The sequence below is a fragment of the Loxodonta africana genome, chromosome 5, assembly GCF_030014295.1.
Source record: "Loxodonta africana isolate mLoxAfr1 chromosome 5, mLoxAfr1.hap2, whole genome shotgun sequence".
Classification (NCBI taxonomy): domain Eukaryota; kingdom Metazoa; phylum Chordata; class Mammalia; order Proboscidea; family Elephantidae; genus Loxodonta; species Loxodonta africana.
The window spans coordinates 71,302,751-71,322,500 of NC_087346.1; the positions used below are offsets into that span (position 1 = coordinate 71,302,751).

The 19,750-nt window shown below is 39.1% G+C and overlaps 1 protein-coding gene across 6 annotated transcripts in view; it reads left to right on the forward strand.

The window, feature by feature from the left end:
* The first annotated feature begins 5,951 nt into the window (after positions 1-5,951).
* Positions 5,952-19,750, forward strand: part of HNRNPD (heterogeneous nuclear ribonucleoprotein D) — an 18,056-nt gene continuing 4,257 nt past the window's right edge. Inside the window, exons 1-4 of one of the 6 annotated variants that reach the window (XR_010322057.1) lie at positions 5,952-6,487; positions 8,348-8,404; positions 17,852-18,020; positions 19,243-19,404. Coding sequence is in view for 4 of the 6 variants with exons in the window: in XM_064285660.1 (XP_064141730.1) it covers positions 6,258-6,487; positions 8,348-8,404; positions 17,852-18,020; positions 19,243-19,404 (618 nt within the window). In the remaining 2 variants the exon portion in view is untranslated. The remainder of the gene's footprint in view (positions 6,488-8,347; positions 8,405-17,851; positions 18,021-19,242; positions 19,405-19,750) is intronic. The other 5 variants (XM_064285660.1, XR_010322058.1, XM_064285662.1 and 2 more) reach the window with 5 other exon arrangements.

The window sequence follows — 19,750 nt, forward strand, 5'->3', positions numbered from 1 at the left end:
CCAGGGAGTCCCTAGGTGGCCAAAACAGTTAAGTGCTGGGCTACTAATCAGAAGGTTGGGGATTTGAACCCATCCAAAGGCGTCTCAGAAAAAAGGCCTGGCGAGCTGGTTCTGAAAGGTCACAGCCATGAAAATTCTACAGGGTGAAGTGCAGTCCTACTCTGAAACGTGGGATTTCCACGAGTTGGAATTGACTTGATTTTTTTTTTGTTTTGTTTTACTATGGCCAGAGTGACTGTTTATGAGTCAGTATTTTTAAAGGGTGACTTTTAAGCAGTTTTTCTGTGGTCTGAGAGCCTGAGAACTCTGGCCCTAGTGTAAGGAAGTGATTATCCCGGTGCAGCTTGTATGGGATGAAGGATATCCAATAAAATCACTGTCATAAGGGAAACAGCTCCAAATAGCTCTAGGGCAGAAACACTTGCCCAAATTTCTTCTTAGGCTTTCAGTGTTTGTTAGTTGACCCTTAATCTGAAAGCCCTGACTTTTCTGTCTTAATTTCTCTTTTTTTCAATAATGATCATTATCCCTTAAATTTTTTCCTGCAAATTAAGTGGGAAAATTATAAAATCAGCAGCATAAAAAAACTTATAAGTACCTTATGAAGCAAAACCTGGTACTATTTGGCCTAAGCTTTGGACCCTGGGAAAAGAAAGAAGTCTGGCATGTCCAAGATGCCAGAGCTCAATTCAAGTCAAAATACTATACTATTGCAATACCTGAGGTAGGATTATGAAAAGGCTCTGAGCAAACCACCCTAGCAGCAATGCTAACCACAGTCTTACCCTAAACTTCAGAAAAAGGGACAAAAAGAAGGGGAAAAAATACCTTATTTAATGAAAATGCTAGTCTGAGTATTTATTGCAAATATTATTAACGAAAATCTTACTTTTAATGATCCCTTGTTGTCATTAAAGCATGTTTTTCTTTGTAGAAAATGTCATTCTAGAAAAAATAACACCCTCTTTGTAGATTAGCCTCTTGTCAGAAATCAAGCAAGAGAGGCTAAAAAATAAGTCAACGCACGGCAGCAGCCTTCTAACTCATCACCCTGATGCTTCCCCACAGCCCGTCGTCCACACAGCAGCCTGCAGTCCCACTCAGTTTGTCAGGTTCTGCACTCCCCTGCTCAAAACTCTTCTATGACTTCTCATCATTTATAACAAAAGCAAAGTGTTAAGCACAGCCTACAAGGCCCTGGGTAACCTCACTCCTAGATCCCCCTCAGAAATTATCGCCTATGAAGCTTTCCTTGATTTCTATTCAGTCACACTGGCCTCCATTGTTCATCAAAACCACCAAGCACACTCCTGCCTCAGGTGTAGACCTTTGCTTAGTGAAGTCTTCCCTAAGCTATCTGTGTGGCTTTCTCCCTTAGTTCCTTCAAGGCTCTACTCAAAATGCTACCTCCTTGAAGGTCTTCTCTGACCACTCTAGTCCCTGGGTGGCAGAAGTAGTTAACGTGCTTGGTTACTAACCAAAAGGTTGTTGTTCAAATCCAACCAGTGTGTCAGAAGATAAGGCTTGGAGATCTACTTCTTAAAAAATCAGACACTGCAGAGTGCAGTTCTACTCTGAAACACAGGGGGTCGCTATGAGTTGGGAGTTGACTCAACACCTGGTTTTATTTTTGTTTCCTTCAGGGCTCTATTCAAAATGTTACCTCCTCAAAGAGGTCTTCTCTGACCGCCCTACGTAAAGAGTGCACATTCTGTCTCTAGCACCTTGTCATTTTGATTCCTATAGCTACCTAAACTAATATTACATATCTATTTGGCTATTGTTTCTGTCTCTCACTAGAATGTCAAGTTCATGAGATCAGAGACCTACCTTGTCCATTTTGGTCACTTTTATATTCCCAGCACCAGAAAAGTACCCATGTCACAAATGTATTGTACTGTCGAATGTGAATAAATCTAACCACAAACAACCCCAGTATTTAAGTTCTAAGAAACATTTAGAATTAAGACCTATTTTGAAGGTAGAGGGAGTTGGATGTGGTAGGTGAGGGAGGGGGCGAATTCCAGGATTCCCTAGTTTTTGTTAGGAGGACATAGATGAGTGGAGGTGTCATTTACTGAGAAGAGGAAGACCAAAGAAGCACATTTGTAAGGTCAAACTCAGTTTTAGACATCTTAAGCTTGAGATGTCTGTGGAGAAGCCAAGTGGACATGTCAATTAGGTTGGATATGTAGATCTACATTGAGATGATTAAATTTCTTTACTGTCTGAATCCTTTTGAGCTAGGTATTCTGTTAATTGCTTCCAAGGCTGTAATCTTTACGGAGGCAGACTGCCACATTTTTCTCCTGTGGAGCAGCTAGTGGGTTTGAACTGAACTTTCAGTTAGCAGCTGAGTGCTTAACCACTGTACCACCAGGCTTCCTTAGTCATAGTAATATGGCCTCTATTTTCTGAGTGAGGTGAGATCTTTGTGACAACCACGAATGATGGGGAATGTCTGCTGGATGGTCATCTTCCCTAAAATTGCAAGCTAATTGTTTATTAACACATTGCTTAAATCCTACTAAGTGTGCTCTGCGAGTAGATGGGTCCAGACTGCTGAACAGCTGTAGAAGAGGCTCAGGTATGTGTGCTACAGAAATGGGTTCTCCCTGCTGTTTTTTGACTGGAATGCAGATTCTACTTTTTAAAATTTGAGTGTAAAGTACCCCTGCCCATTTTGTACAGTATAAATTTAAACCATCTAGCAGATTAAAAACTGTGACTTTTTGATTTAGGTGTATGCATCTTGTCCTGGGTAAAACAGATTCCAATTCAAATCTCAAATGAGCTTTTTACCTTTCCTAAGCACTATAGTTTTTTCTGCAGATTGCTTCAAAAAGTCTGAATTCAATGAAGACTCAGTATTTCAGTGTGCCATCTGGAACACACGGGGAACCTCCTAATATAATGGATTTTTGATGTGCTGGAATCCAGTGGAAGTTGAGAGGGGATACTGCTGCTTTCCGAGTGGTTTGGGTATATTCAACATACCACTCCAGTGTAGCATCTGCAGTCACTTAAAACATTAAAATTCTTATTAATGTGGAATGAAAAGTTTTTTCTTTTGATCCTTCCATAAGGTCACTATGAGTTGGAATCGACTCGGTGGCAACGGGTAATGTCACTCTGGGGACTAAGAAGTGTCTGATGCAAGCCATGGTATTTTCAATCACCTCATATGCATGCGAAATCTGGACAACAAGGAAGACTGAAGAAATGATGCCTTTGAATTATGGTGTTGGTGAAGAATATTGACTATACCGTGGAGTGTCAGAAGAATGAACAAGTCTGTCTTGGGAAAAGTACAGCCAGAACACTCCTTAAAAGTGAGGATGACGAGACTTCACCTCACATACCTTGGACACGTTATCAGGAGGGACCAGTCCCTGGAAGACATCATGCTTGGTAGAGGGTCAGGGAAAAAGAAGATGGCCAACAAGATGGATTCACACAGCAGCTAAAACAATGGGCTCAAATATAGCAACAATTGTGCAGATGGCACAGGACTGGGCAGTGTTTCATTCCATTGTACACAGGGTCCCTTTGAGTCAGAAACAATTCAACAGCACCTAACAAGAAACTAAGGAATTTCAAGCATCAGCAAGTATGTTTGAGGAAATGTCTTCATGCCAGAAATGATGTGGGATGGCAGGGAGAAGGGCTTTCTAAGTCCCTGGAAACACACCTAGCTTGCCTAAAAGGCTCTGAATCTAGCTAGTTGGAAATGTTCAGTGATTTGCCTTTTAATAACTCAACCTACAATTACTGAGATCCCTGAATGATGCAAACAGTTTGTTCTCAGCTACTAACCAAAAGGTTAGTGGTTTGAATCCACCCAGTGAGGTCACTACTTTTCTAAGATTACATTCATTGAAAACCCTATGGAGTGCAGTTTACTGTGAAACATGTGGAGTCACCATGACTTGGAATTGACTCCATGGCAAGGTGTTTTTGTTTTGTTTTAAATTATGTGTATGTGTATGTGGTAGGAAGAGATACACTGAAAGCATGATCTTTGCTTTCCAGGTCTAGTATGATTGGACATTCAGAATAATGAAAGTACAGATAAAAGGCTGTGAGAAGAGAGAATTCTGTCTTAGAGAGTCTGGGAAGTCATCACAGAAACAGTAACATTTTATTGGGGTTCTGAAGGATGGGTAGGAGCTTATTAGGCAGTGAAAAACATTAAGAGTACTAGCATTAAAGCGAGTTCTAAGAGGAATGTTGGGTAGGTGTAAAGGCACAGGATGCAGGTGTGGGCCATAACATGAAGGGCTGTGAGTGATAAGGGCATCATACACACTCACACAACATACAGTAACAACATTAGCTTTAAAACTATTTCTAGGCTATCTGGGATTTTTGATATAAATTCCCGGAAGTCCAGAAACTACCGGGCCACATGTAAATTAAAACGCAGCTTTTGAGAAAACCACTATTACTAAAAGGTGGGCATGTCCAGTGGACTTAAGGTCGAAAGAAATCAGTCATTTTTTCTTGAAGCCAGAAGAGATCCAAGAACCCTTGTTTCAGTCAGATCTCTTCTTAGTTGTCTCAAACTTGTAATATATAGTTTAAGCACAATACCCCTTTCTCTTTGTTTGGTATCTGGCAGGTGGAGACATAAATGAAGTCATTGTCATCTGATCTCAGACAAACTTTCCTCCGTGAGATTTGCTTAATACAGGAGTTCGGTAAAATCATATTTTTAAGATGCTTTCTGATTTTGAGTTTTAATTATTCTGCAATCCAAACTGATTAAAAACGTCACTAATTAAACTTATTTTCAATCTTCCTTTGAGATTTCGGAGAGTGTTCAGTTAATACAAATTTATTTAATTGCACAATGGAATAGCTACAATATTTGGAAAATAATTACATTATTCAGAGTTCTTCGTATATTTTGCAAACTTCACACATACCAAACAAACAAATCATTATTTGCTGTCTTCATTTTCTTTTAGGTCAATTGCGGGAAGTTGCAACCCCCAAGCTTGAATAACCCAGTTTCCATCCAAGGCATCTAGAATTTTTAACAGTTCTATTAAAGAATAACGTATTTCCAAACCCTTAACGGCCAGTTTAAAAAGAATCGTGATAGGTTTTTGGATCTTCAAATAAAGGCAGCAAAATAAAACAGTATCTGTTCTTTAAAATATTCAAGTTACCTGCTTCTTTTGCCGAAAAATTCCAGAAGAAAAGCAGGTAAGCAAAAATCTTAATTGAAAAGCTAAGCTTAAAAAGAAAAAGAAACTCTAACCGTCCGCGATCTCAGCCCGCCCGCCCGGGGCAGGCAGCGCGGCGGCAGGAAAAACATCAGTGTCACCGGTGACGGGGCGGCGAGGCTGGTGGAGGAGCTGCTGCAGTCCGTGTACACGCCAGGCCAGCCACGGCGCCCCGCTCTGCGTACGGCGAATAGGCGTCCTGAGGCACCGCGGTGGATAAAGCCGGGAGCACAGGGCCGGCACCTTTCTCTGGCTGGGCACCTCTACAGCAGGAGCCGTCTAATATGCGTCCTTCCCTTCAACGTCGCAGGTCGAAAGGGCACAGTACCGTTCGAGAAAGGGCGCCCGCTAAGGCGCGAGGCGCAACCACACCCCGACTCCTCGCAGTCGCTCCCGCCTGTGGCCGGGTGGGAGGAAGGGTGCGCGGACTCCAGGAACTCTGAGAAGGCGGGGACGATGGAAGACGGACCCCTCTAGCCGCGGCTTCGAAACTGCGCTCCTTGTTCTCGATGGTCCCCGCGCGGCCGTATTAGCATACGCCACTTCCGGTTCCTTTTAAAGGCCCCACGCTGTGCGGAGCGGCGCGTGAGAGAAGGTGTAAAAGAGAGCGAGGGGGCGGGACCGAGAAGGAATGGGAAAAAAACGTAGCGGTAGAGGGGGCGGGTGAGGCGCAAAGGGCGCGCTCTCGCGTCACGTGACCGGGACGCGCCGTTCTTCCGTCGGCCATTTTAGGTGGTCCGCGGCGGCGCCATTAAAGCGAGGAGGAGGCAAGAGCGGCCGCCGCTGCTTCTTATTCTTTTTTAGTGCAGCCGGAGGGAGCGGGAGTGTGCCGCACAAGAGTGGGAGGCGAGGGAAGCAGGCCAGGGAGAGGCGCAGGAGCGTTTGCAGCCACGCGCGCGCCCTCTCTGTCTTGTGTGCTTCGCGAGGTAGAGCGAGCGCGCGACAGCGGCGGGGATTACTTTGCTGCTAGTTTCGGTTCGCGGCAGCGGCGGGTGTAGTTTCGGCGGCGGCGGAGGCAGTAGCACTATGTCGGAGGAGCAGTTCGGCGGGGACGGGGCGGCGGCGGCGGCAACGGCGGCGGTAGGCGGCTCGGCGGGCGAGCAGGAAGGAGCCATGGTGGCAGCGCAAGGGACAGCGGCGGCGGCGGGAAGCGGAACCGGGACCGGGGGCGGAACCGCAGCGGGAGGCACCGAAGCGGGCAGCGCGGAGTCGGAGGGGGCGAAGATCGACGCCAGTAAGAATGAAGAGGATGAAGGGTGAGTAAGGGGCGGCCCGGGAGAGTCAGGCCCAACTAATTCCCCTTCCCCCGCCATTAGGCCTCGTTGCCGCTTTTCCCCCGCCGGCTCTCCAGGCCCCGATGCAGCCTCCTTGCACTATTCGCTCCTTCTCTATGTCGGACTCCCCGGGGCCTTCATTTCCTTTTCCCTCTGCCTACTTTTCGCCCCTCCCCCATCACACACGTTTCCACCTTTAGCCGTCACCATGCCGCTCCCCGGCCCGCCCTCCTTCCCTCTCTTGTCTTGGGTCTCCTCCCACCGATTTAGCCGCCGGGATTTTTTCCCGCCTGTCGAAGGATACCTTTTTTATTTTCCCGTTTTCTTCTGCCCTGTTTTTTAAAGTTCTGGCCGTAAAAAAGCAGACAGAGAAGCTTTTCTGTCTGTATTGCTAGGGACTGTTTGGCGTTCCTCACTGCATTCCGAGGCGATGCGATTCTTCATAAGCAATGCTTTTGGGATCGTGTTAGTGCTGCTCGCCCCTGCTCTTCCCGCCGCAGTTTCAGGCCGTTTTTGTTTTTTTTTTTTGCATTTTGAAGAAGTTTCGCCTTGACCTGGTAGTTTTCTCCACTATGCACTGGCGTGCTTGTATATAGGCCGTGTTTCAAGCTACGGAACAGATTGGGCCTGGTAAAATGCCTGGGGTCACCTGTTGGTACGTTGGCTTTGCTCCGCGGGCTTTAGTTAAGTTTCTGGTCTGCGGGGCCTGTACTTGACTGGAGCAGTTCCTACCTGCGGTCTGCGGGCTGCCCTTCCCCCACCCCGCTGAGTAATTCTAGCGCACCCTTTTCGCGCCCTCAGCTATTGGGTTCCCTAACTTGAACTGCTCGTACAGATTGTACTGTTACTTTACTTTTTCTAACTTTTTTTAAGAAACATGGTTTTTTATTTTTCTCGGTGACCAGGATCCATTTTGGTCTCTCGATTTCTTCTTCCCGCTTTCTCCTACCGTTAAAAAGGAGATCTGCCCGCCCTCTTTTCACAAAATAAATGAAAAGGACCGTATTGTGCTGAAGGATGTATATAAAATACATGTGTGTATATATATACACACACAGTAACTTGTTTTTTCCAGTTGGAGTAACAGTTGTATATAGCGCTTAAAGCTGCATCAAGTACATTAAAATGCAGCATTTGGAAACGGGAGCATAATACCGGAGTTAGGAGGGAGGGACTAAATCAAGGTCCTTGGTTGAGTTTTCTTCCTGTTCGCCTTACTGACTGCTGATCCTGGATTAATGCTTCCATTCATTTTCTGGGAGTGTTCCTCCTCCCTCCCAATCCCTCCCACTCCCACGAGAAAGGTGTAGAAGGTAAAAGCACTAAAATGTCGTTTTGATCCAGTATTAGAAAACAACGGTGTTCTTTGGGGAAGAGAGCACAAGCTTTGGAGGGGGAGGGAGAAGCATTTTGGAAATAGGATTTAATAACCCTGGCCCAGACAGGTTCTTTTCAGGCTTTTTTGCTCTGCTGGCTTTTCGGGGAATGGAGGTGGGAGGGGAAACTATTTTTTTTTTTTTTTTTTTTATTAAACAGAACTAATCTTGAATTATGTATAGGTTAAGAAAGAAATATTTTAAATATCTGGGAACATAAACCTTTAACATTTTGGTTTGTGTTTTCTGAATTTTGTTCTTTGGTCATAGGCACCAAAGTGATTTATTGTGTATAGTTGGGGCAGGCTTTCTATTAGCCCTGAGTTACTAGATTGAGAAGCAGTTCCTTTTGTAGTTATCTACTGTTGAACTGAAGTGTAAATGAATTAAAGTTTTTAACCCTAACAGTGTCAAAAACTAAAACTAGAATTTTGATTGGTTGCTGTACCGGTTGTTAATTCCCTAGCCATTCAAACTCCTCCCCACGACACACTGAAGCAGCGACGGCACAGCGGGAAGAATGGTAAAACTTTTAAATTTTATTTCTGTATTATAAAGGTTTCCATAGCCGTAACATGCAGAGGCTTTGTATTAGTTGCCCATTGATCCCCAGGAAATTCTAGACATTAGTACAGTAGGATATTTTGTACCTGGGATATAAAAATATACAATCTTTTTAGGCATAGTGTGTAATCTTTGGGCAAAGTTGATGTCATTATATGGTTTTGGTCTGTGTAATGCATGTAATTTCGGTTGGGCCAATTTAAGCTAAGCATAATTAATGATATTTTCTTATCTGGGAAAGAAATACTGTAATTTCAGTGTTGACTTTGTTAAGATGGAAACTTTATTGGAATTCTGAATTTAATGCTAAAGGTTTTTTGATATAAAATTGTTTAAAGTGTCTTGCATGTTATGCTGAAATATTTTGTTAGAAGTAAAATAATTTTAAAATGGTGCTGTATATATGTATCATGCAAAAGTGTTGTAATTTATTACCAAAGATAATTGGATATAAAACTTTAATGAGAATTGGGTATGAACCATTTAGAGGAGATCTGGTGTGGCTTTCCACTACAGTTCTTTCAGATTTTTTATTTTCAATTTGATTTGGCTGGAATGTTGGTTATAATTGGTTGCCATGTATTCACAATTGCATGACTCCTCTTTGGAAGGCCTGAAAGGTTGAGTATTGTTCTTTTTATTCCTCTCTTCCCCTCCCCTAAATGTCAATCTTTCCACCTTTAGGAGCATATTTGAGTTTTCCAGGGGTTTGTATCCACCAGCACTGGAGTTTGGAGGGCCACAGGTGAATAAGTAATTTGCAGATAGTTGACTTATTTATCCTTATATAAATTACATTCTGTTTTAAAAGCCTAGTCAGAATAAATTTGTGATTTCATACAGAAGTTACTTATTACTATGTTCTCACGTACTGAAGTGTGTTCAGTTTTTTTTTTTTTGTTGGAAATAAAGCAGACCAGAAACAGGCAAAGGGGAAAGCAAAACAAAACAAAAACAGTAAAAAGATTAGATGAGCTCAATCTATCTGATGACTAGCGGGCACTGTGGTAGTTCAGTTTCACTGCTAGTGCAAGAATGGCAAACTATAAATGAGATTAAATTATATATGAAAGACTTTCCTTATTCATTCTGTATTTCACATTGAAGTCGTAATTGTTTTCTGTTAATTTGAAAGGGCCATAAATTTAGGTTTGAAGGTCATTGCATGACTCTTAGAGTAGTTGCCCTGCTACTTGATGCTATGTAATTTTACAACTTTTTGAGGAGACCTTTTAAGAAAAATGAACAATCAAATGGAGTTAATGAACTTGTTGGATTATGACCAATTGTCATCCACAGAAAATAGGTTTTTACTGAGGTTCATTTGGAGATAAGGATGTTTTACACTTAAAAATGATGTAGTTCTCGTTTGTAAGGTCTACTATGAGTTTTCTTAATGAGCACCCAATCACCCAGCCATATGATATTCCCCCCAAGACCTTTAAGTCTTTTTGTGATGTCTGTGTGTGTGCGTGCACGTGCGGATGCATGCACACACGCGCACACACCTGCAACCGTATCTGTTCTTTTCTGTCTCCCATTTTGAAAGATGTTGGGCAACACAGTTTAATAATAGTAGCCTGAATACTGAGGATAAGCCCAGTTATTAAATAAAATCTAAATCTAATTCGTTAAGCACATTACTTTGAATTTTCTTTTACAGTGCTAACTTGAGAATAAAGTGATTATGATCCTAAAATTATTTAAAAAATCAGCTGGTTGTATTTATGCTTTTGGTTTATTTATTTATTTTTGAAAGAATGAATAGAACTGTTTTTAGGAAAACAAGCCTGTTAAACCTCTAAGGGATGGTTCTACAAAAAATAATTCTCTCAAATTTTTCCAATTTTAACATTATCTGTAGTTTTTACTTAAAAGTAGTTGCACTGGAATTACCCATTTTGCTTAATGTGGGGACTTGTTTACAATGTTGTCTTTTGGGGTAGGGTACTTTAAAATTACTTGTGTCTGGCAAAATATGTGTCATGTAGCAAGTTAACAGGAGGGGTTTGTGGATAGAGATTTTAAAATTTTAAGATAAGTGGAGAACTAGAATTTCGTGTTAGCTTTTAGAAACAGTTTTACATTGGGTTGGGCAGACAGTAAAATAGTCGCATTTAACTATCAGCCAAAGTAGAAGAGTACTTTATTTTACAGGACAATATAGTCCTGTATCCGTCAGTGTAGAAGCTCAAATGTAGTGGACCCAAACGTGCTTTTGTTCTAAATATTTGAAATTATAATTTATACTCGTGTTTATGGAGCAATCTGAACATTGCTTTGTAAATATAATGACTTTCGGGCAATCTCATGCCAAACTTATTGACCTTTTGATTCAGTAAAGTTAGGTTTACTGTGAACAGTAAAGTTGAGGCCATGAGAAGAAGGGTCTCAGTTTTAATATTCTTTGGAGCTTTTGACAAGTTGCCAGTATTAAAATTGAGGAAATTGCTGCCCCTAAATCTTAAGGTGCTGAATGTGTAAGGGAGAAGTATAAGATTCTTTTAATTTCAAATTCCTATCCTGAAAGAAAAATCAACTGACCTTTTAGGTTTGGAATTGGAGACTGTTATTGAAGTTTTTTAGTGCTTTTTGAGGTGCATATGCCTTAAACATTGCCTTAAATCTGGGTATTTTTCTCAAGCCATGTGGCCCCTTCGGCATGTTTGTTTTTAATGTATTTTTTAGGAAAATACTTTGTGGTTATTCTGCCATCTGTAAGGTCACACTAGTATAAGAACATTATTGAGTCTACTGTTGTTGCTATGATTTTATTGTGATGTGTGATTTATGGCCAATATGGAGGATGATTATTTTTAGCCTGCAAGTGATGAGAACATGCCACTGTTGAAAGCATTAAAAAAGGGATAGAATAACTTTTTTTTTCCATTCCACATAAAACTTTTGCACTTCAAGACTATGCAGATTCACAAATGGAGTAAAACATAACTTGTTAGTCCTAAGTTTGATTTGACTTTAGTTTTGCTTTAACATTTTAGTAGATAGGGCACTGAACTGGATGCTGGAAACATGGGATCTGTTTCTGTTACTTCACTTTCAACTGCAGTGTGGTCTCAGGTAAAATAACATGTTTGTTAACTTGGTTTGCTGATCTGTGTGTTGAAACAATGCTCATCATGGGAAGATTGACTGCATAGCCTGCTTTGATAGCTTGTGTGTATTTATCCGGTGCACTAATAGTTGATACTGCCAGTGATTTACTCCTGTGGAGTAAAGGTAAGCATGTTTCAGTCTCTGAAGTATTATATTGTATGTTGGAGCTAGGCATTTAAGAATATTTGCGGGGAGAGGAGGGCTTGTATTACGGTAGTGTTTGGCCAATAATCAAGGTGATACTTTTAAGTATTGGGCTATGTACTGTAAAATCCTGCTTATCTATACTTCATCACAAAGCCCAAACAGCCAAGGGACCCCCCTCCCCAACCCAGCTTTTTAGTCTTGTGAAAAAGATGAAACTCAGCAAATACATTCAAAGAGCAACTGACATAATCATCATAGAATGAATTGCTATAATTTTTCTCTTAGAGTTATTGAAAGGTAGTTGTGATTTTAAAGCATTACAAGAGCTAAAATTTCATCACAAAAGGTAAAAATCATTTTCTAATTTTAGGATTGATCTCCAAATTGATTTCTAACAGAAAACTTCATGTAATTGTGGGATATGTGGTAATCTCAATTAACCAGAATCTTAAACTCTAAAGAAACTCCATTCGTTAACACCTAGGTAGATGGAGTTTACTTTGTAAAGCCGATAGTTTATTAAAAAAGTAAAATGAAAAATGTCATTGCGTCCTTGTAATGAAATGAAGAAAATGGAAGTACTGGGTTAAGCATTTAAAGTTTATTCAAAAACTCGTACTTAACATATTAAGATGTTTTCAACTAAAGTGTGAAGTAATGAGATTTAGTATACTAGGCTAGAGAAATAAATCTTGCTTTGGAAATGTTTTATCTATTGTACATGATAGTCTTGAATAAAAACAAAATTTCTCTTCACAGTTACCTTGGAAGTGTAATCTTGACGTAGAAAGCATTGGGGGGTTAATTATTCTTTAATAATGGGGAAATACTGGAATTGAGAGTCTGTTGGGTAAAGCATTTTTTTGAAAATATATTTGTTGTCCAACTAATTCATAGTTTTAAATAGTTAAAAGAATTCTTATGTTTTATATACCAGATCAAATCTTAAAAGGCTGTTCTGTTACTGATGCGTTAAAAGATTGTCAGTGTTTTACTTCCAAGGGTAATTTTTATACAGATTTTAAAATCATTATTCTTGGGTGGTGCAAATGGTTAAGTGCTCAACTACTAACCAAAAGGTTGGTGGTTTGAACCTACCCAGAGGTTCCTCGGAATACAGGCCTGGTGATCTGCTTCTGAAAGGTCATAGCCTTGAAAACCCTATGGAGCAGTTCTATTCTGCACACATGAGTCAGATCCACTCAGTAGCAACTAACAGCAGCAACCATGTAATCTATTTGCAAAGCACCCCACCCCCATTATAGGTAACTAGTGTTTTAGCTTAAAAAGAAACCTATAATTTTGAAGGAAAAATAATCGAATTTTTTATGTGTTGGTGATCCTCATTATAGTTTGTATCATTTTAGGATTTTAAAAGGAATAATTATAGCAATAAAATATCAGAAACATTATTTAAATAAGGATTTTGTGTGCTTGTGTAACATTCTTATAAAAGGTGACAGTGATTGGTCAGTCATGTTACATAAACCTGAAGTATGTATATCAGGTTAACGTTTTGTTGTAGTTCTTAAACTGTCAGAACTTGTTATGAAGCCATAAGAGCATGAGTTGTAGGAAGTGTTGTAAAGTTACAGAACACTCTTTTTTGGTACTTTTTCCAAAATTGTGAGGAAATATAATGGTTTATCATTTTACCTTGAATAAGGTGTTTAAAGCTGTCTGGTTTCACAGTAAAGCCTTGTTAGGGAGAAAACATCTTTAAACTTTGTTGATTTTGGAGTGTTAAACCTAATGACCTCAATAGTCCATAGAATACGTTTCTTGCCTAGGAAAAAACAGGACTATTAAATCAGATTTTCCACTAACCAGTACTGCTCCATATGTATTATCTTTTGTTTTTTAAATTACTGTTTACTATAATTACTTGCATTTATGTACAGCACAAATGAGTCTTCAAAATAATTTTGGATGCTGTATTTGAGAGTCTTAGGCAGCCTAATCTACAGCCTATGTATTTTTTACATGGGGTATTTTAAAATTATTTCTGGTTTATTATAAGTCTGTTGCATTAATAATCGTAGGATCCATTTATATTAATCTCATCCTGGCCTTTTCTCTTCCCCTAAATGTTGGAAACTTCATAATAGCTCATCCATATGGCCTGCTGATTTTTAAAAAAGTTAAGCCGTTGAGTAAATGGAAGAGTTGCTTGATAATAAACTGTTGTTGATCATTGTCCATAAATAGTTATGATTAAATTGTGCTTTGCTGCTTCTAAATAATGTTTTTATTGAGCACTTAAGATGTGCCAGGCTCTGTTCCATGCCCTTTATTGCCATTTTGTCCTCACTGCAGATATCTGAGGGTGGACTCTCATGCTTTTTGTTTTACAGATAGGTAAACAGTCTTGGAATTCTGTTTATTTCTCAGGATCACACAGTTAGTGGCAGAGCTAGGATTCAAGTCTGGCAGTTTGACTTACTGCTGCTAAACTTCTTTCTCTGAAAGGTGATAAAATAATGGTTCCACAAAGCAGCTGAAATTCCTGAATAACACTGCATGGCATCTGGGTGGCTATCTGTGCTGAATTACATAACTTTATGCTTGTTATTTAACTTTGTAGCTTGGCAATATAAGCTAAAAGCAGGGAGACTTCTATTGCTGAGATAGGTGTTTTAAGTTGAAGTCCTGCATTTTAATTGTAGGATTATTGATTGATTTACAGCTAAGGGTCAGATACGCAGCGTTAAGGGCCCATTTCTGTTGGACTTGAGTAAGTCTTGTGACATAGTTTTAACTTGGATGCTTAGGGTTTTTCTGAAGTTTTATCTCTTGGAAAGCATTTACACCTCTGCAGGAGTGACAGCAACTTTGAAAGTCAGTCTTTGTATCCAAGGGCATTAATTTGGATGGGATCATAGGTATTGTGCCTAAAAAAAAAAAAAAAAAAAGCAGTCATAAAATACAGTTTAAATTGATACCATTTTATGCCATCTCATGATTTGAAGGAGAGCATGTCAGAATGCAGATGTTCTAGAGAGGCTAAAGTAGGTTCCTGTTTATCCAGAATCCAAATGAGCAGCCTTTCCCAACACTGTACTGTATAGTTATATCTTGATGTTCCTGTTAAATAAATGGAGTGGATTTAATACATTCCATTTAGTAAAGATGGAATGGATTTGGTTGATGGTTCACCTGTAGATACTACTTGTTGAGCAGATCTTCCTTATTACATCAGGAAAAAGAAAGTCAAAGGGCTTTGGGGCTGTCAGAATAGATGTTAATTTATTCTAAAACAAAAGGTGCCCTAGGTTGTTGCCCAGAGACTTTGCTTTTACTTTACACAAAATTCGAAAAAGCCTGAGAACTGGCTCCTTACTCTACTACCCTACAAAATGAAAGTGGGGAGGCATTTTAGAAAAACACATGGTGACTAACCTGGCAAAGATGATAAATAGAACTTGTTAAATGAGATGTGCTCTAGTGCATTAGTAGATAGTTCTAATTTCAGAAGACCCTAAGGAATGCTACATTAGCATAATTATTAGTGATGACTGACCCATAAAGTGTTAAATCATGATTGCTGTGTTTGATTGAGAAGACAAAAGTTTTATTGCAAATGGTTGATGGCTAAAAATTAAAGGGCTGTGGAAGGCAGGCAATACCTTAAGGAAGGTGGAACTTCCAGCTCTGAAATACTTGGCTCCTCATTCTCTAAAGGTGCTGGACTGCTGATGTTTTACTATACATTTTGCTCTAATTTTTTGAGAAGTAGTAGTCATTCTTTGGGATATGCGTATACACGTACACATATATAGTTGTGGTTGACCAAATATTTAATATCTGGATAAATGGGATTAGTTTAGGAAGGATAGTATCTTCAGTGAACCTTTTTGGCTCTAAGGTAGGCATATGTAATATTTTAATTTAGGCTTAAAATGGCATAGGAGACTATATTATATAGGTGGAGAGTTTTTTTAGAGCACTTTACTGGGCCAGTTGATGAATTAATAATGCCTATCTAATATTCAAGAAATGTGAAAAACATTTGGGGCCTGTGAGTAATAATGGTTCGAACATGCCTCATTCTTGGTGTTAATTTTTTTTTGTAATTGCTTTCTGTTTCTTAATTTTAAATTAAGGATACTTTTGCAATATAAACATAGCCTTGGTTAAATAAAATCAGAACTAGTTCTGTCTATCTGAGGAATAGATCAGACGCACAATTTTCTTCTCAACTTTTGCTTTTTAAAATAAGGCTTTTGTTACAATTATATTCTGTTCGGGCTGAAATAATTTCAAACTATCTGCTCAATTACTGATGGAAAATTTCTGTAATAATCACAGAAGTGGTAATTTAATAGTTAAATCTCAACTTAATTGAAGTTGTTTCTGTTCTAGAACTTGCCATGGATATCTGAGCAAGAAGCCATTGCTTTATAGTCAATTTTCTTTCTCATCTTTAAAAAAGATAGCAGTGGGCTCGTCACCTTTAAAGGGTAAATGTTGGTAATGAACTTTCATCTCTGAAAGAAGTGCTCTGTATCTTTAGGATAAAAATAAGGTGTTTAAAGAAACTTATGTCAGTAGGGATTGGATGTTAGGAGGTGCATTATTTGAATGAAAGAAATGTATGTTATTGCGGAAATAGCTCAAATATTTCCCATGGAATTGGCAACAGATATTAAAAATAACCTTTGCAGCATTATGGGTGTCTTTATTATGTTATTTGATTTTTAAAATGCAAGAAGGGTTAATAAATGTTACTTGGAGCATGGCAGTTTTATTTGGGGAACTCCTGAAAATTAAGCATGTAAATCGCCCAGCTTTAGAATACATGCGCAAGTTGAAAACCTAAGCTGAAATGGGAAGCACAGAATATGCCTAAAGTAAAGCTTCTTTTGCACTGAAAAATAACTCTGTCATTAGAAGTAAAAACAAACGTCATGAAATAGTAACATCAGTAACACCTCAGTTAATCTGGCATCTTTGGGGTGAAGACCTTAATTCAAGGACAGTTGGCCTCTTGTTGCAAGAATGGGCCTTAGCGGCAATACTCTAAAAGCCCACAAGATGGAGTTGTTTTCTATTGAAAGGCCTCCTTTAGTTCTTTCAGAAGCTGGAAGTATCAAACCCCCGTCCCAGTTATGACCCACTTCTCAGTTATAAAAATGAGAAAACATGGAGCAGGCAGGAATTTTATCCCCATGGTGAATTTTTTTTTAGCTCTCACATAACAAATTCTGACAGTTTACCTTTAGAAAATCTCCAGTCCTGTCTCTTTAAAGGGTAGGAGGTATACATTAGCCCTTTTTTTTTTTGGCAGGGGACACTGTAAAAAGGATCAGAGAGCTGCCAGATCAGAGTTTTATGGTCTTTTGCTGTAATAGTAATGTTACACAGTAATTTAAGATTTCACTTTAATTTTTTTTTTTTTTGAGTATACAGCTTGGGTCTTGGTAGTATCCCACTCACCCACCTGTCACCTCCAGCATTTAAAGGTTTAAATATTTTACTGCTGGTTAACTGAGGTTCTACTGTAGAGAAATCTTCTAGGTTAAGTAGTGGATTATGCTTCAGTGAATTGTCTACTGATTATCTACTAATTAACCTTTTTACTAAACTGTTTACTTATTTTTGTCTTTATTAAGGGCTCTTAGCACATCTAAAAAGTTCACAAGTTAATTGTGAGACTTAGAATTTCCCGTTTTGTGTGCTAAGAGTTTTGTTCATGAGAGAATTTTTAAATTAGAACAGGAGCTTCAGCATAGACACAATGCTGGTTGCTGTGATCAATGCATACCACATAGCCTTTTGACATGTCTAATGATTATTGAGAAATCCAAAGCTAAGATTCTGTGTTTTGCTGCTGTCAGTATTGTAATTTAAGGAAAGCTTAATGTCCTATATTTTTACTTTGGGAACATGTTTATCTTTTTAGCATGTTGAAAGACAGTATGCTGCATGCTGATTATTTTGTAATTATGCAGGAGCAGCAGCAATAAGTACAACTTTTTGGAATAGGATGACCTTGATGTGGGGTTATATAGGAATAGTGACATTTTAATATACTGCCCAGTAAATTGGTGCAGTTTGGAAAAGGTGTGTTATTAATGTGGCTAATATTTAAGGCAAAGTTTAATTTATTTTTTAGCATGTTAATAATTGCTTTTTGTCTTTACAGGAAAATGTTTATAGGAGGCCTTAGCTGGGACACTACAAAGAAAGATCTGAAGGACTACTTCTCTAAATTTGGTGAAGTTGTAGACTGCACTCTGAAGTTAGATCCTATCACAGGGCGATCAAGGGGTTTTGGCTTTGTGCTGTTTAAAGAGTCGGAGAGTGTAGATAAGGTAGTGTTTGTGTTCTGATCAATTTGTGGTATTTGAATAAGTAATACAGTAAAACCTTTGAAAGCCGGAACCTGTATAAGGCGGAAACCTGTCAGAAGGAAAACTCAAAATACTTTCTGCTAAAATGAGTGATAAACAGGTGTTAAGACTATACCCTATCAAAGGCAGAAAACTTGCGAGACCTGGAAAAACAAGGCAGTCCCATTGAGTTCCAGCTCTCACAGGTTTCACTGTATAAAATACTAAAATGTGAATAGCTTAATAATGGATTTGCTCATTATTTATGGTTCCCCTTTTGCACGTCTAGGAAGGAAACGACACGGTTCTTGGCCCAATATGTTTTTAAGAGTCGGATTAAAAAATTGTTTCCTGAATACATTCTGTGTGCCAGGCTCTACTAAATTAAAATTAAAAAAACCATCGAGACTTAAAAAGACTTAATTTAAAAGCATATGCTGTGACAGATTCACGGAAAAACAGATTTTGAAATTTGTTAGGCAAGAAACTTTGACCTAATCATCATTTTGGTCCTTGCCAAAGGGAAGTAGCAACTGTTCATGTAGCTGATGGTTATCTAGTAAGGAGCCCTGGTGACACAGTGATTAAATACTCCGCTGCTAACTGGGAGGTTGGCGGTTTGAACCCCTCAGCCACTCCACTGGGAAAAAGATATAGCAACCTGCTTCCGTAAGGATTTATAGCCTTAGAAACCCTATGGGGCGGTTCTACTCTGTCCTGTAGGGTCACTATGAGTCATAATCAACTATAAGGTAACAGGTTTTGGTTATCTAGTGTTACCTAATAATTAGTTAAATTTGTGCCTCCTTTTCCCCCTGCATTCTTCTTGACCTTAGATTTAGACACTAGTACATATTAGCTAGACCCTGGGTGGTGCAAACAGTTAAGCGCTACTAGTCAAAAGGTTGGCAGTTCCAATTCCCCCAGTGGTGCCTTGGAAAAAAGACTTGGTGATCTACTTCAGAAAGATCACAGCCATTGAAAACCCTATGGAGTCCAGTTCTACTCTGAAACACATGGGTTTGGTTTAACAAAGTCATGTATTAGCTGATGTCACATCTCCACATGACGTGGCAGTTTAATCTTCAGCCAGTCAACATATATGCCTGGCATTAGCTATACTAAACTGTAATTATTTTTAAAATAATTTTCTGTCAACTTTAGTTAAGATAAACATTTAAAATGGAAACTTCAATTTCTTTAGGTCATGGATCAGAAAGAACATAAATTGAATGGGAAAGTGATTGATCCTAAAAGGGCCAAAGCCATGAAAACAAAAGAACCTGTTAAAAAAATTTTCGTTGGTGGCCTTTCTCCAGATACACCTGAGGAGAAAATAAGGGAGTACTTTGGTGGTTTTGGTGAGGTATGTGATAATACTTGACCCAATTTATACCAAAACTAATATGAATGTAATTGTCACAATAAGTGGGCCAAAATTCACTGGGCTTTTCAAAACTATTGAAAGTTACAGCAGTCTGTGTGATTTGTTTTTTAATAAGAAATTGTAAATATTAGATATTTGAAGGTTAGATGATTGCACTTTTCATTTACGGAGCACCTACTTGTGCAAAGCATTGTTGGGGCACAGGCATGTATACGCGTTCTTTTTTCAAGAAACTTGATAGGTTAGTAGAAGAAATAAAAGTAACATGAGGAAGTGTCACAGAACAAATTCAGATTGGGTTACCGAAGATGAAGAAGGGAACTGT